Source organism: Phyllostomus hastatus, unplaced genomic scaffold (assembly GCF_019186645.2).
Source record: "Phyllostomus hastatus isolate PE091 unplaced genomic scaffold, TTU_PhHast_1.1 phas_contig_468, whole genome shotgun sequence".
Lineage (NCBI taxonomy): Eukaryota > Metazoa > Chordata > Mammalia > Chiroptera > Phyllostomidae > Phyllostomus > Phyllostomus hastatus.
In genome coordinates, this window is record NW_025333884.1 from 1,714,413 (window position 1) to 1,729,340 (window position 14,928).

Below are 14,928 nucleotides of genomic sequence, written 5' to 3' on the forward strand. Positions count from 1 at the left end.
TCCTTAAATGTCATGGCATCCATTGTGGTCTGCAGCAATTGCTAGACTAGGCACAGCTTCTGTCCCTAGCCTTTGCGTCCCCACCCCTGCCATATTCACTGTTGGGTTCAGTATGTCCTATCTCAATGTGTGGCTCTCTCAGACATGTTTGTATTGATTGAGCAGAGAATCCTTTGCTGAATTATACAGTTTTCCAATATGTTGTAATGTTAAGAAGACACCCGGAGGTCTTCTCAGGCCACCATTACTCTCCATTAAATCACATTTTTTCGTGCCTGTATATTTGAATGCATTTATTCAAATATTTCATAGATACCTATTTCCTTTTCTTAAAAATTGAATATAAACATCTTTTTGTATGATTTGTCTCACTTTTTCTACACTCTCCTAAGCTAGGATTGCTAGGTTAAAGGGTGTTTTGATACATACTGACCAGCTAATGTTGTTCACTTCTCCAAAGAGGTGTTGAACACAGAATGCTATGAAAATGACAATCTAAATTGTTACATTTAATGAATTTCAATCAATCAAGTTTCTTGTCCTGCTTCCTTCCCCCTTATTTTAGCAAGAATAATGAGGGTGGAATGTGACAAAATTAATGTCTTTGAAGTCTGCAAAGCCCCCTAACTAAAGAGGTCTGAATGGAAGAAAGACCGTGCATAGACAAGGTACTCTGACCTCAGCTTGCAGAAAATAATGAGAAGAAACCAATTATTAACAATTCAAGTTTACTAAAATTTTTTGTCATTAGTAACTACTTTTAACATTTTCAAAGTGTTATGGTAAAACTGTACCTTAATGAATTAGGGTTCAAAATTTCCAATTATATAAATTCACCATAATTAGATGGGAGAAAAACACAGTACTTTTCAGTCTATAAAATACAAACTAATAATTAAATAGTACACTTTTCACACAGATAATACACTGAGCAATGAAATGAGGCTGAATGGAGGATGGGAGCCATTCAGAAGTCTTGTTGAAATTAGTTTGTGTTATTGTGGATGGCAGCATTATATTATTCTTTTTGAGTATGCTGTGATGAATTTATAGTAGGGAACTGACTAGATTTTCACACATTTATCCTGACTATAGTGATTTTCTTCACTTTGTTGAGTAATTGCTGGTCACCTAGTACATGCCAAGCAGTTCTACAAGGTAGAGAAACAGTGGTGAAAAACACCCCACGCATGTGGAGGTTATGTTTTAGTTTATATCAATTTCATCTGTCCATCATACTTTTGTTAGAATCCTGTGTATAATCTTCATTTATAAGCCCTCTCTTCTCCATAGACTCCAATGAAATATAAGATTCTGTTGTGTTCATCTTTAGAACTGGGACATTCAAAACTGCTTTAACCACTCACCACATTTATAAAACCAGTTTTCTCTTACGTGTGAAATCTGATGTTTACAAAGGATCATCTCCCAACTGAGTTCTTAAAACATTTCATAGAGCTGCTTTCCTGGCACAGTCCCTGGAAGCTTCTGAGTTCTGAAGGAACTTTCCACAGCTACCAGCAGAGACCTTCTAATGGACAGAGAGATGACATCTAACCAAAGGCTATCACACACTTCTATAGATTCCCTCCAGTGTGGATTCTCTGATGATATACAAGATGTGATCTCTGGCTGAAGCCCTTGCAACAAACATCACATATGTAAGGTCTCTCTCCCGTGTGGACCCTCTGATGTGTGTGAAAATGTGAAGCCTGACTGAAGCCCTTCCCGCACTGCTGACACATATAGGGTTTCTCCCCTGTGTGGACCCTCTGATGAGCACTGAGCCCAGCACTCCAGCTGAATTCTTTCCCACATTCCTCACATTTAAATGGTTTCTCCCCGGTGTGAATGATCTGATGGACTTGAAGATTTGACCTCTGACTAAAGGCCTTACCACAGGTGTCACATTTATATGGTTTCTCTCCAGTGTGGACTCTCTGATGGGCTTGAAGATGTGAACTCTGACTGAATCGCTTCTGACACGCATCACATTTGAATGGCTTCTCCCCAGTGTGGACACTCTGATGAGCTTGAAGATTTGAGGCCTGACTGAAACCTTTCCCACACTCTTCACATTTATATGGCTTCTCTCCTGTGTGGACTCTCTGATGATTGTGAAGATTCAAGCTCCAGTTGAAGCGCTTCCCACACACCTCACATTTGTAGGGTTTTTCTCCAGTGTGGACTCTTTGATGGGCTTGAAAATATGAACTCTGACTAAAGCCTTTACCACATACATTGCATCGAAACGGTTTCTCTCCTGTGTGAACCCTCTGATGGCTCTGGAAACTCGAGGCTGAGCTAAAGCCTTTCCCACACTCTTCACATTTATATGGTTTCTCTCCTGTGTGGACTCGTTGATGACTATGGAGATTAAAGCTCAAACTGAAGCACTTCCCGCACTCCTCACATTTGTATGGTTTTTCTTCAGTGTGCACTCTCTGATGGGTATGGAGATTTGAACTACAACTGAAGCGTTTACCACAATCTACACATTTATAGGGTTTCTCTCCAGTGTGGATTCTCTCATGAGCCTGAAGGTGTGATCTCTGAGTGAAGCCCTTTCCACAGATCTCGCATTTATAAGGTTTCTCTCCAGTGTGAACTCTGCAATGAATGTTCAGATCCGTGCTACGACTGAAGCCCTTCCCACAACTTTCACATCTATAAGGCTTCTCTCCTGTGTGAATAGGCAAGTGAGCATAAAGGTGGGAGGTCTGATTAAAGCTCTTACCACATTCTAGGCACGAATACGGTTTCTCCCCTGTGTGAACTCTCTGATGAGTTTGCAGGTTTGAGCTCTGACTAAAACCCTTTCCACATTCATGACACCAGTAGCGTTTTTTCCCTGTGTGAATGTGTTGTTGAACAGGAATGGCTGAGTTGAACCTGGTATCCTGATGTGTAGTATGTGGAAGGGACTTCTTTCCCAAGTGTTCTTGCTGATGGACCTCAAGACTGGAGCCATCACTGAATGCTTTTTCACATTGATTACACTGGTAGGTTTTCTGTCCTGTGTGGAATACACTGAACTGGACAAGAGGGGACACCTTTGCAATGTCCTCACCACAATCTTTCTTACTGTGAGCGTGATCTCTCTTGTGTGCTGTATCATCATCTGCGGGGTGAGAATTATAACTGAAGATGTTAGCCTGTGGAACAAATACACAGAACTTGTTTTTCATTAGCATCTGCTTACAACTTCCCTGATAATTCTGTGTCTCGTTCAGATATGTTTTATTCCAAGAATTTTGAGCTCTCCTTGTTGGAAATCCTTGATTTTCATTAATAATGGAATGATTCTCTGTAAGAGTCATTACACAGCTGTCTTCTACATCAGCCTGCATGGATATTCCCATTCCCACCTGACAGGGGGAACTAGGTTGTTTGGGGAACATCTTTTCTTCAATATGTATCATGGAGTCTTGACTTTTTGTTAATTTACTCACAACATGTCTCTTGATTTGCCAGCATGAATACCCTCCCAATGAAAGGCACCTTACTCCTGCTTCATGAAGAATCTCCAGCTCATTTTCATACCTGTCTCCTGAAAGAATTAGGGACAGAGAGTGACATCAGCAAAAATGTAGGCCAGGAGTCCCCAAGTCTTTGTTGCACCAATGAAACCGGAAAAAAAAAACAACCCAAAAAGCAAAAGACAAAACACTAGAGATTAGCAAAAATAAGTATGAGAGTTCTGAAAAACAGTCAAAAGACATACAGCAACCTACAGCAATCAAGAGAACATACAAATGTGAGAAAGCCACATTTAAAAAGGTATGAAATTTGGGGACCATCTCAGATTGAGGGGACAAGGTCTTGTCAGGATTTTTCTAAGCACGTGTCTTGCCTGGGGCTGTGTGAGTGCTTTTTCTCATTCCCCTCCATACACAACTACTATTAAATGCCTTGCCAGTTTTACTTATGGCATGGTATGGTCTAAAGGATGCAGAAGTTCACCTCTCAATTCCCTACCACAAACTGCATAGAGCAGAGCAGACTTTCTTTGCAATTCTCTAACCTGTTTTGGAGATGCCAGGGAGCTAGTCTCTACTTTACCTGACTCACACAAAATGGAAAAAAGCAATGGAAAACAATAGTAGACACTGTTCATGGGAGCTAATGCAGGGATTATAGACATGCAGAGGCCTAGAAAAGAAACTAGGTGTGAAGGAACGCACTAGAACATCTAAGTCCAAGAGAAACTCAAGCAGCACTTTTTGGAAGATAGAGAAACTTAAAAGCATCTGTGTGAGAGGGAACTGAAAAGGCATACACAGAACTAGGAAAGTCAATAGCTCAGAAAATGACTTGGGAAGACCTTATGCCCTATCGCTGGGCAGATCCCAGGGCTCAGAACACACCCGGCACATTAGGCTTCCCCAGAAAAGAGCCAATCAGCAAAGACTGGTAGAAGTAGCTGTTTTCTTAAATGCTCAATTTTCTTTCTTTTTTGTTTTTTTAATCCAAAGCAATTACTGCACTAGGTAATATACATTAACTTTTCTTTAGATCTTTTTTTTTATTTTGAGAGAGAGAGGAAGGAAGGGAGAAAGAGAGGGTTTGGTTGTCTCTTGCATGTCCCCAACCCAAACCTAGACCACAACCCAGGCATGTTCCCTGGCTGGGAATCAAACCTGTGACCTTTCAGTTTACAAGGCAGCACTCAGTCCACTGAGCCACACCAACCAGGGCTCAAATGCTTAATTTTCAACAGTAAAAGCATAAAAGAAATGGGAAAATATGGCCTATTCACAGGAAAAAAGTGGCTGAAACAACTATTCATGAAGAAATAGGTACCACAGAATCAGACAAAGACTTTAAAACAACTGTCTTACATATGCTACAAGAGCTAAAAGAGAAAGTGTTGTAGGGAAGATGACAGAGCAGGAAGTTCCAGCCCTTGTTCCCACATAGAACATCAAATAACCAACAACTTATGGGGGAAAATCGCTTTGAGAACTTTAAACACCAGTTAAGAAACTGAAACACCAAGAGAACCAAAAAAATCTGAATTCAAAACTGTCCAAAATTTCCTAGGTTTTCCATTTGCCTCACCCTCACAGGCACAGTGTGGGAGATAAAGGTTGGCAGGAGGCTGCCCCATTCCTGGTTCCTCCCTCAGGCTGGCAAGGAAGGAATAGAACTTGCTTCTGTGTTCTTGCTGGTCTGGATGCTGCCTATGGGACTGGTTTCTGTCTCTTGACAGAACACTGATGGGATCCTTGGCACAGTTTTGATACCAGGTTTGACATCAAACTATAGAGAGTTTGCAGATTCATGGAAAAGAAATCACATGTGTAGGACTATAATAGAAACCTAAAGCCCTGGAAAAATGCAGGAGTGCGACTGTCAGGGAAATCAACATGTTCAAAAGTAGCCATATATTGGGGAGTTGGAATAACAGAACACATAGTCCTGGGAAGATACACCTCAGAAAGGGCTTGAAAGGACCCTGTGTCTCCATGTCAAGCTGACTAGTGAAGGTCTTCCTCTACACAAAGCCAGTCCATAGAGAGAGGTGACAGTCTTTTCAAATACTTAATTTTCAACATCAAAAAACAACAGGCATAAAAAGAGAAAGGAAACATATCCCATTCAGAGGACAAAAATAAATCTTCAAAAACCAACCTGAAAGAAATAAGACACTTGTAAAAGATTTTAGAAATAACATGTTCAGCGGGCTACAGGAGAATGCTGACAAACAACTAAACTCAGGAAAACAGCACAGGAACAAAAGTTACCAAGAAATGGTAAAAAAATTATTAAAAAATCCTGAAGCTGAAAAATACAGTAACAGAATTGAAAACTTTGCTGAAATAGTTCAATAGCATACTAGAACAGGCAGAATAATCAGTGAACTTGAAGTAATGTTATTTAAAATGACTAATTTTCAAGAGGAAAAAAAGAATGAAGAAATGTGAACAGGGCTTAAGGGGATTATGGGACATCATCAAGAGCATCAAGGTATGAACTATGGGAGTCCCAGAGGAAAAGAAAGAGAGCAAGGGACAGGAAACTAATTTGAAGAAATACTGGCTGAAACTTTCAAAATTGGGAAAACATTTAGTGATAAAAGAAACTTGAAAAACTTTAACAGAATAAATCCCAGAGGACCCACATCAAAATAGATTATGCAACTGTCCAAAAGCAAATACAAAGACAGAATCTTGAAAACATCGAGAGAAAATCAACTTGTCACATACAAGGGATCCTCAATAAGGTTACCAGCAGTAACCTTCTCAATACAGACCTTGCAGGCCAGAAGGCAGTGAGATGAGAGAAATAGTCAACTGAGCACATTTACAGCAAAACTCCCTCTCAAAATGTGAAATTGATACATGACACTCCAAGGTAAAACCTGAAGGAGTTCATTGCCATTAGACTTGACCTAGAAGAAATGCTAAAGGGAATCCTGTCATTTGAAATGAAAGGACATTAGACAGTAACTGAAAAACTTGTTAGGGAAGTCAGTCATAATGTTATAGATGAGGAGAGGGTCCAAAGGGAAGTTTTTGAGCTTGTTTGGGGCAGTGTGCATGCTTCCCACTGTGCCACACGTAATTTATAATAAGATCATGTCTAGTTTTACCAATTAATTATAATTTTATCTTTCCCTAGTTCAGGATCATCATGAAACTAAAGTCTACACATGTTGACCTAAAACTGTAAAAAGTTCTTTGCTACAGGCAAGTATATAGAGAAATATAAAACTTATATTATTGTATTTTTAAAATTTTTTTAAACTCTCACCTGAGGATTTTTTTTTACTGAATTTAGAGGGGAAGATGGGGAAAGGAAGAGAGAGACAGAAACATCAATATGACAGAAACATTGATCAGTTGCCTCCTATACACACTCCAACCAGGGATCGAACCCTCAAACCTGCCATGTGCCTCTATTCAGCTAACATAATCACCAGTGGTGAAAGCTTTCCCTCTAACATCAGAACAAGATAAGAATGCCTGCCATTGTCAATTCTATTTAACACAGTACTAGAAGTGCTAGCCATAGAAATCAGGCAAGAAAACAAAATAAAGACATCCATCCAAGTTGGAAAGGAAAAGTAAACTTGTATCTGTTTATAGATGGCATGGTCTTACTTATAGAAAACTTTAAAGATAATGCAGATACACACATACACAAAAACCACAACCAACAAGCAAATTCAAAAACAAAATCCCTGATTCAAATTTGAGCAAAAGGTAATGGCAGAATTCTTTGTGAAATGTATGACTGTCTGACTACTAAGCTGTACACTTCAAACTAATACAAAATACTATTGAGTGTAAATTTTCATTGAAAAATAAAAGTTAAAAAATGATATATACAAATGACCAATAGGCACATGAAAAGATTTCAGCATCACTAATCATTACATAAATGCAAAACAAAACAGTAAGATACCACTTCACACCCATTAGGATGGCCTTTTTTAAATTGATTTTAGAGAAGAAGAGAGAAAGAAAAACATTAATTTATTGTTCCACTTATATGCATTCATTGGTTGATTCTTGTACATGCCCTGACTGGGTATCAAACCTGTGATCTTGGTGTATCAAGACAATGCTGTAATCAACTGAACAACTTGGCCAGGGCTCTGGTGGCTATTATTAAAAAAAAAAAAAAGGAAAAAAACCCAGGTACTGGTGAGGACACAGCAAATTGGAACCCTTATGCATTGCTGGTGGGAATGTAAGCGGTACTCCTAGTGTGGAAAATGGTGTGGGGGTTCCTCGAAAATAAAAAATAGCCCTGGCTGGCCATGACTGGCGTGGCTCACTTGGTTGGGCACTGTTCCACAAAATGAAAGGTCACCAAGGTTGAGGATTTGATCTCTGGTCAGGGCACATACAAGCAGCAACCAGTGAATGCATAAATGAGTAGAACAACAAATCAATATTTATCTGTCTCTCTCTCTCCCCCTCTCCACCTTCCTCTCTCTAAAATCAATAAAATTTTTAGCCCTGGCTAGTGTAACTCAGTGAATTTAGTGCAGGCTGCAAACCAAAGGGCCGCCAGTTTGATTCCCAGTCAGGCCACATGCGTGGGTTGCAGGCCAGCTCACCAGTTCGGGGCGTGTGAGAGGCAACCACACATTGATATTTTTGTCCTTCTCTTCCCCCTCTCTAAAAATGAATAAATTTTAAAAGTCTTTAAAATCAATAAAATTTTTAAAAACATTTTTAAAAAGGATGTGGAGGGGAGAGGACAGTACTTTAAATAGAACGCTCACAGGACTTGGATGACATGACATCTGAGCAGAGATATGAATAAGAAAGCATGTTTGAAGGTTTATAGGAAAGCATTCCATCCAGAGAAAAGATTCTGATGCAGAAACATAATCATCCTATATTAGATCAGATGAGACCGAGCACGTTCAGGGTGGTATGGCCACAGACATATCATTCTACATTAGAAATAGGTAAGGCTGGCAGCATCGAAAGGAGGGAAACGACAGGAGAAGGACGCAGAATGGTAAAGCCTGGGGAATGAGCAAACACTGCAGGGCCTTCCAGGCCCCTTAAATACTTTGGGGTTTTTCTTTTTGAGTGAAATGGGAAGTCAGCGGATGGCATGATGTGACAGATGTTGCCCACGGGTCTCTGGGGTTGCTGTGTGGAGAGCAGATCCCCCAGAACAGAGAATGATGGGCTGTTACCTTCAGGGACTCCCGCTGCAGAGCTCTCTGTGGAATGCGTGCCTCTTTGAGTTTGGATCTCCGTCATCCAAAGCTTTTCCTCTCTCTCTAACTGGGATATCACATCAGGTTTACAGGACTGATGCCCTGTGAAAAGACAAGATTAAAGTGAAAAATTAAAGGTAAAAAATACTATAAAATTTGGGTTCCAATCCCAAGATATAAGGCTCTGCCCCTCCCCCAAAGCAGTGCTTGTCAAACATTTTGATGCAACTTACTAAATCGACTTCATGACCCACCAACAGAACATGACCCACAAGTTTAAAAAAAGATATATTAAATAAGGAGCCAGGTACAGCCAAGCCCAACTGTTCATTTACAGTTAATTTATAAGTCAAATGTTTACCTTGGAACAAAGACTAGAAACGTCTTGTCTCTACTTGCAAACACACTGGAAAACTCTGGTCTCTAAGGGGTCCTGAAGCCTTGAAGTAGTGGGCAGAGGTCAGGGATGCTACCAAACACCCTAAAACGCACAGAACAGTCTCCACAACATACAATTATCTGGCCCAAAATGTCAACAGTGCCAAGATGGAGAAACCCTGGGCAAGGGGCCGAAGCCACGTTACGGAGAGTGCCTGTCCTCACCCACTAAAACCAGGTTCCGGAAGTTCTCCAGGGTCACATCTCGGTACAGCTTCCTCTGGACTGAGTCCAGCAGCCCCAGCTCCTCCTCTGTGAAGACCACAGCCACGTCCATGAATGTCACTGCCTCCTACAACACCAAACACAGGCAACTTGAACCTCACAACTAGGCAGAGGACAGCACTGAGAGGGTGGAGATAGGCAGGAAGCTGTCTTAGACTTTAATGGGCCTGAACAGCTCCTCTTGGTAGAGTTTGTCCTCTTCCCCTTCTACAGTCACACCAAAACAGAGGAAAGGGAAGGAATCAAGAGAAATATTTTAAAAATCTCTGGCCCTGGATGGTGTGACTCAGTGGATTGAGTGCCAGCCTGTGAACCAAAGGGTCACCAGTTCAATTCCTAGTCAGGGCACATGCCTGGGTTGTAGGCCAGGTCATGTCCCCAGTAGGGGGCACACAAGAGGCAACCACACTGATGTTTCTCTCCCTTTCTCCCTCTCCTCCCCTCTCATGCATCAGTAAGATTTCTCCTGAGAATACTAAGCCTTCTTGCGTATATAAACTCCTAGCCGCACCCCCTCCCACTCTTGTTTCCTATTTGTCTCATAACTTTGTACATGGCATTCTTCTTTATGGAAATTAAAATTATGTATCTAAAGACTGTTCATCCTGCCCTAACCAGTGTGGCTCAGGTGGTTGGGCATCATTCTGCAGGGCAAAGGGTCACTGGTTTGGTTCCTGGTCAGGGGACATTCCTGGGTTGAGGGTTCACTCCCAGGGCAGGGTGCATGTGAAAGACAATCAATTGATGTTTCTCTCCATCTCTTTCTGTCTTCCTTCCCCTTTCTCTAAAAGTGAATAAATAAAATCTGTTAAAAAAAAAGAACTTTGCTCATCTCTGTATTTCATTTGGCTGGAGTCCTGAGCATTTATGGTGCTCTGAACAACTAGTTGACTCATGTGGCACAGAGCTGGACACTAAGAAAACTGCCCCAGAGGAGGGGCAGTGTTAATTTGGGAGTCCATGATCCACCAGACAAGCCAGATATACATACCGTGTGACCCTCAGTGCAATAGTCACATTTCTTCTGTGTCTCTCCATTTACCCTAATTGGACACCCAAAATTCCTGGCCCAGGTAACTGAACCATTAGTGTGTAAAAAATAATATAAACAGATCCGCTTCAAATAAAATTGGAGCTACCATCCCAAAGGAACTGCCATGCAAGTTTTACTCCACAAACCTCTGGAATGTAACGGCAAAATAACCTCTGGGCTGGGCCTAATGCAGCACGGGAGCCCAAACTGCAGTTTGCAAAGCTAACAGGAAAGCAAACATGGTGACCGAAAATTAATGACATTCTTTAGGATGAGCATCACCATGTTAGCTTATCTGCACCTGTAGAAATTCCATCCTTAGCTTAATAACACCCAAGGAAATGTTTCCTTTCTATTCATGTAATTATCCCCCTTCTCTCTGTCTCCTAACAGTAATACTGTTATGGTTTCTCCCTGAATCTCTGCTCCCCAGTAGCTCCTTCTTTTGGATCAAATGAAAGTCTGTTGCCTCTCACTTTGGCCTTTTATCTTTAGGTTAACAAGTGTCAGCAGCTGGGGACGGAGCAGACTTCAGTAGGTATCTGAAAGTTTACAAATCTGTTCATGTTAAAATGCGAACAAGACCATCTGTATCCTCACACAGAGGTTCCATGCAATAAAGGCCAGGCAAGTGCTAGACCAGGCACTCCTAGACCAGGGATGTGCTTCTTTAAAATACACTAGCATGTCAATGAATAAAACAGATATTTAACAATGATATATACATGGTTTAACTTAGAATTAAAGACAGAGTCTTGTTCTTGTTTGAAAACAACTAAAATGCTTTTCTCTGAGTTCAGTTATCAGCTGGACCCCGTTACAAACAGCCATACTTTACACACTCTCTCCACAAAATGTAAGGCTCCATGCCGCAGAAAACTAAATCCCTAGAACTTTGAAGAGAGAAAAAAATGGGAGAATTCTCAGAACTCCTATTTGGGAAGAAAGGTTATATGTAGAAAAACTATCATTGCAAACATCTTTAAAATAGTAAAATTCATAAACTACATAAAAGGGGGGGGAATATTAGGTGTACTATGGAAAATGATGTGGCCAAAGTCATAGGTGATATAAAATTAACCTTTAAACACCCAAAATGGCTAAGCTGTGATTACAAATATATGCATGTAAATGCAAATGAAAACGAATGTGGGAAAATAAACAGCAAATTTGTAAACATATTTATAAAGTGAGAGTTCTTTTGAGTTTTTAAAAAATACGCATTACCCTGGCTGGTGTGGCTCACTGGGTTGAGCACTGGCCTGAGAACCAGAGTTACTGGTTCAATTCCCAGTCAGGGCACATGCCTGGGTTATCGGCCAGGTTCCCAGTAGGGGGCACATGAGAGGCAACCACACATTGATGCTTCTTTCCCTCTCTTCCTCCGTCCCTTCCCTTCTGTCTAAAAATAAGTAAAATAATTTTAAAAATACCTATTAACTTTCACACTATTATTTGGAAATAAGCAAAAAGCAAGAGCCTGGCATAACAATATTTCAGGTGCTTTTGGTTCCCTTCTACCCTTCCCAAGCAGGAGAAATATGTGCCAAACTTTGTGGAATGAGATGTCATTTTAAGAAACAGAAAGGCATACCCCCAACTTACCCGGAACTTGGTCATTTTTCTCCTCTTCGTTTCCAGGAAAGGCAGAGTTCTGGATGTAGAACTGGGAAGGGAAAGCCATCATGAGAGAGAGGCTAGGGATGCTGCTAGGCTACTTGGCATTTCATGGGGGCACAAAGGTGCCCCTTTCTCTAGGCAGAAGCAGTGGCAACAAAGCTGAGTGAGAACAGGGACTGGACCCCAGCTTCCTCTACGCCCACAGCCAGCTGCCGCTGTTCATGAACATTCCTTAAAACAGCCCTAACCTGAGTGCCTCTTGTAGCTTCCAGAGTATTCCTGAGCCTGGGTATTAGAGGAAATGAGACGCAGGCAGGCAGGCAGGCAGGCAATATAACCTTAATGGACCCAAAATGCCTGGGTTCAAATTCTGCCATTTCTACTTATTACTTTCTACTCCTCAGCGATGTAAACCTTGAGCAAGTCATTGATCTCTCTGCGCCTCATTCCAGTCACCTGGAAAGGGGATAATAATGCCGGTGTTCCCTGCATCCTGCAGGTAAAGGCAAGCAGTAGTCTAGGATTCCTAAAACTGCTCTTGCAAATGCGATTTCCAGAAAAATCGCTCTTTTAAGAAACCCAGAATTCAGAGATGATCTGTCCTGTGAGTTACCGTTAGAAAAATCTAATTTTGACTGGTTATCTCATATATAAAATTCCCCCTGTTGGTAAATTTGCACGAATCTTTTCCCCTCCTAACAGGTGTAATTCGCTGCAAATGTTATTAAGCTGAAAAAGTCTCAACAAAGTTTCTTCTCCCATATACAAGAAGGTAAATAATGGCTAATAAAAACCTAAGCTTAAGAAATCCCGTTGCAGTTAAGTCAACAAGAGCGGCTTATTATACAGTAGCGCACACTTATTAAGGCCTCACTATCGGGCAGTTAGGTACTCTGCAGAGCCGAGGTCACGGTTTCTGGGTCTGGAAAAATCCACAGATGACTTTCTCCAGAACCCAGGCTGAAGTTCACTCTCCTCCCACAAATAAGAAGCTCGAAAGAGTCCAGGTGCAGAAACAGCCCCACATTAGGCAGGATCAGTGAGCTCCCACCTCACTCTGGCTGGCACGAGCTTCCAAGTAGCACGGCTCCTCTCTGAGTCTTACAAGGGAATTTATGGCGAACGGCCAACACTTCACAATGCACTAGGCACTATTTTTAAGTTGCTTATACACAACCTCACTTAATTCCCACAAGAATACCACTGGGAAGGACTAACCCTTTTTTGAATGAGGAAACTGAGGCAAGGACAGATCAAAGAACTCGCCCGATATATGACAGCGAGAAAGAGGCAGATGTCTGGGGTGTCCTGCAGAGAGGCCGGGGGAGCGGCGAGCGCCGGAGACCCTCGAACTGCACCTACCACGCAAGCCCACCCCAGATTCGGAAGGCTCAGCCGAGCGGATGCTCACCGCCGTCGTCTCCATGTCTGCCCTCTGCCGCTGCCCGCTGGCCGCGGCTTCCCTTGCTCAGGAGGGAGGACCTAATCACCGCTCACTCCAAGCCGAGGAAAACAAGGTTCACAGAGATCGCCGGGGCGCGGGGTTAACTCACCTCACTGTGCGACTTGTCAACCCCGACATCGCCTTCCGGGAGCGGAAGTGCCTCAGGCTACATACGATTTCTGGACTACACTTCCCAGAATCCCCAGGGGAGCGCCCCTTACTTCGCGCACTCCTGTACTTCATTTCCCAGAATGCAGCTCGCAGGACTAGCTACCCACCTGCTGGCCAGCGAGCGTGTTTTGGTGGAGGATTTGGTTTCACTCCATTATCTGGCGCTGTTAACTGTCGTGTTTGTTTTTTGCTTCATTCATTTCTTAAAGCTTATGTGAAAATAATTGCGGACTTTTGAAACTGTGGCCGTATAAGAGAGAAGAGCGAAGCCTGAACTATGAAAATAATATTAAAACCAAATGTTTTAGGGAAAGCAAAGAATAGGGTAAATATTGGAAACGTAAAAGTAAGTGACTTAATCTGATCTGCCTCAACAGAACAAAAGGAACACTGGATCTCAAACTTGTTTCAAATGCCCGCTCCCCAAATATCACCAGCACACCTGTTGGTAAAATAAAAACAGAGATCATTGCTTTTTGCGGTAAGGGAGAACAGCGCCTGCACAAAGCTTTGACACCAGAACAAGAAAGTGTAAGAGCCTGGAAGGCAAGGTTGCAAGTTATTGAGAATTGTAAATTTGGTTTAAGGCATCTTTCATTGCCAGGGACTTGATTAGAATTGTGTAACGGCCATAGTGCTTTGTCGAGGATTCCTACTGAACAATAAGGATTTTTGTAGACAAGGAATCTTTCTTTCTTTCTTTCTTTTTTTTTTTTTTTTAAGAGAAACATTGATGGGTTGCCTAACGTCCTCTATGCGGACCTGCCTAGCAACCTAGGCCTGTGCCCCAACTGGAAATTGAACCTGCGACCTTTTGCTTTGCGACCTTTTGCTTTGCGGCCTTTTGCTTTGCGGGAGGATGACCAACCCACTGAGCCACACCAGTCAGGGCTAGGTAAGGAATCTTTAGGTGCAAACTGTTGATACTTTCTTTGGAAGAGTTGATGGTTGTTTGTGGACCTTCCGTAATAAGCAATCTAGCTCTGCTTGGGCAGCAATCACCTGGAATAGTAAAGACATGCTAATGACCCTTGAATACCTATGTTGATATGGACAAAAAAAGATCCTGCGAAGGGAGGTAAGTAGGTAGGAATTCTCAGTCTTCGGTGTCCAAGCTCTGCAACTCAGAAGAGAAGGAAAGAAGAAAGGAATAAATAGAATTCCTTTGCCTCCTGTAATCCACAAGGCACCTAAGATTTCTTCACACTGTTTTGTGGAATTAAATTCTTCATTCCAATATGCTAAGAATTTCCAAATTGGCAATACAAACAGTGATGAGTCTATAACAGAGAGATATTTTGAACTTTT

The 14,928-nt window shown here is 41.8% G+C and overlaps 1 protein-coding gene across 4 annotated transcripts; it reads right to left on the bottom strand.

Moving 5' to 3' along the window:
• Positions 1 to 711: 711 nt before the first annotated feature.
• LOC123822934 (zinc finger protein 235-like) lies at positions 712 to 13,620 on the bottom strand. 4 transcript variants are annotated; one of them, XM_045845111.1, is made up of 5 exons: positions 13,559 to 13,620; positions 11,991 to 12,051; positions 9,293 to 9,419; positions 8,666 to 8,791; positions 712 to 3,550 (listed from the first exon to the last, which is right to left on the bottom strand). In XM_045845111.1, exons 1-5 carry the CDS (start codon positions 13,585 to 13,587, stop codon positions 1,578 to 1,580), a joined length of 2,316 nt encoding a protein of 771 aa, XP_045701067.1. In that variant the 5' UTR covers positions 13,588 to 13,620; the 3' UTR covers positions 712 to 1,577. The 4 variants fall into 4 exon arrangements, with proteins under 4 accessions (XP_045701067.1, XP_045701068.1, XP_045701069.1 ...); XM_045845112.1 differs by lacking the exon at positions 13,559 to 13,620 and adding an exon at positions 13,417 to 13,554; XM_045845113.1 differs by lacking the exon at positions 13,559 to 13,620 and adding an exon at positions 13,368 to 13,527.
• Between the last annotated feature and the right edge of the window lie 1,308 nt (positions 13,621 to 14,928).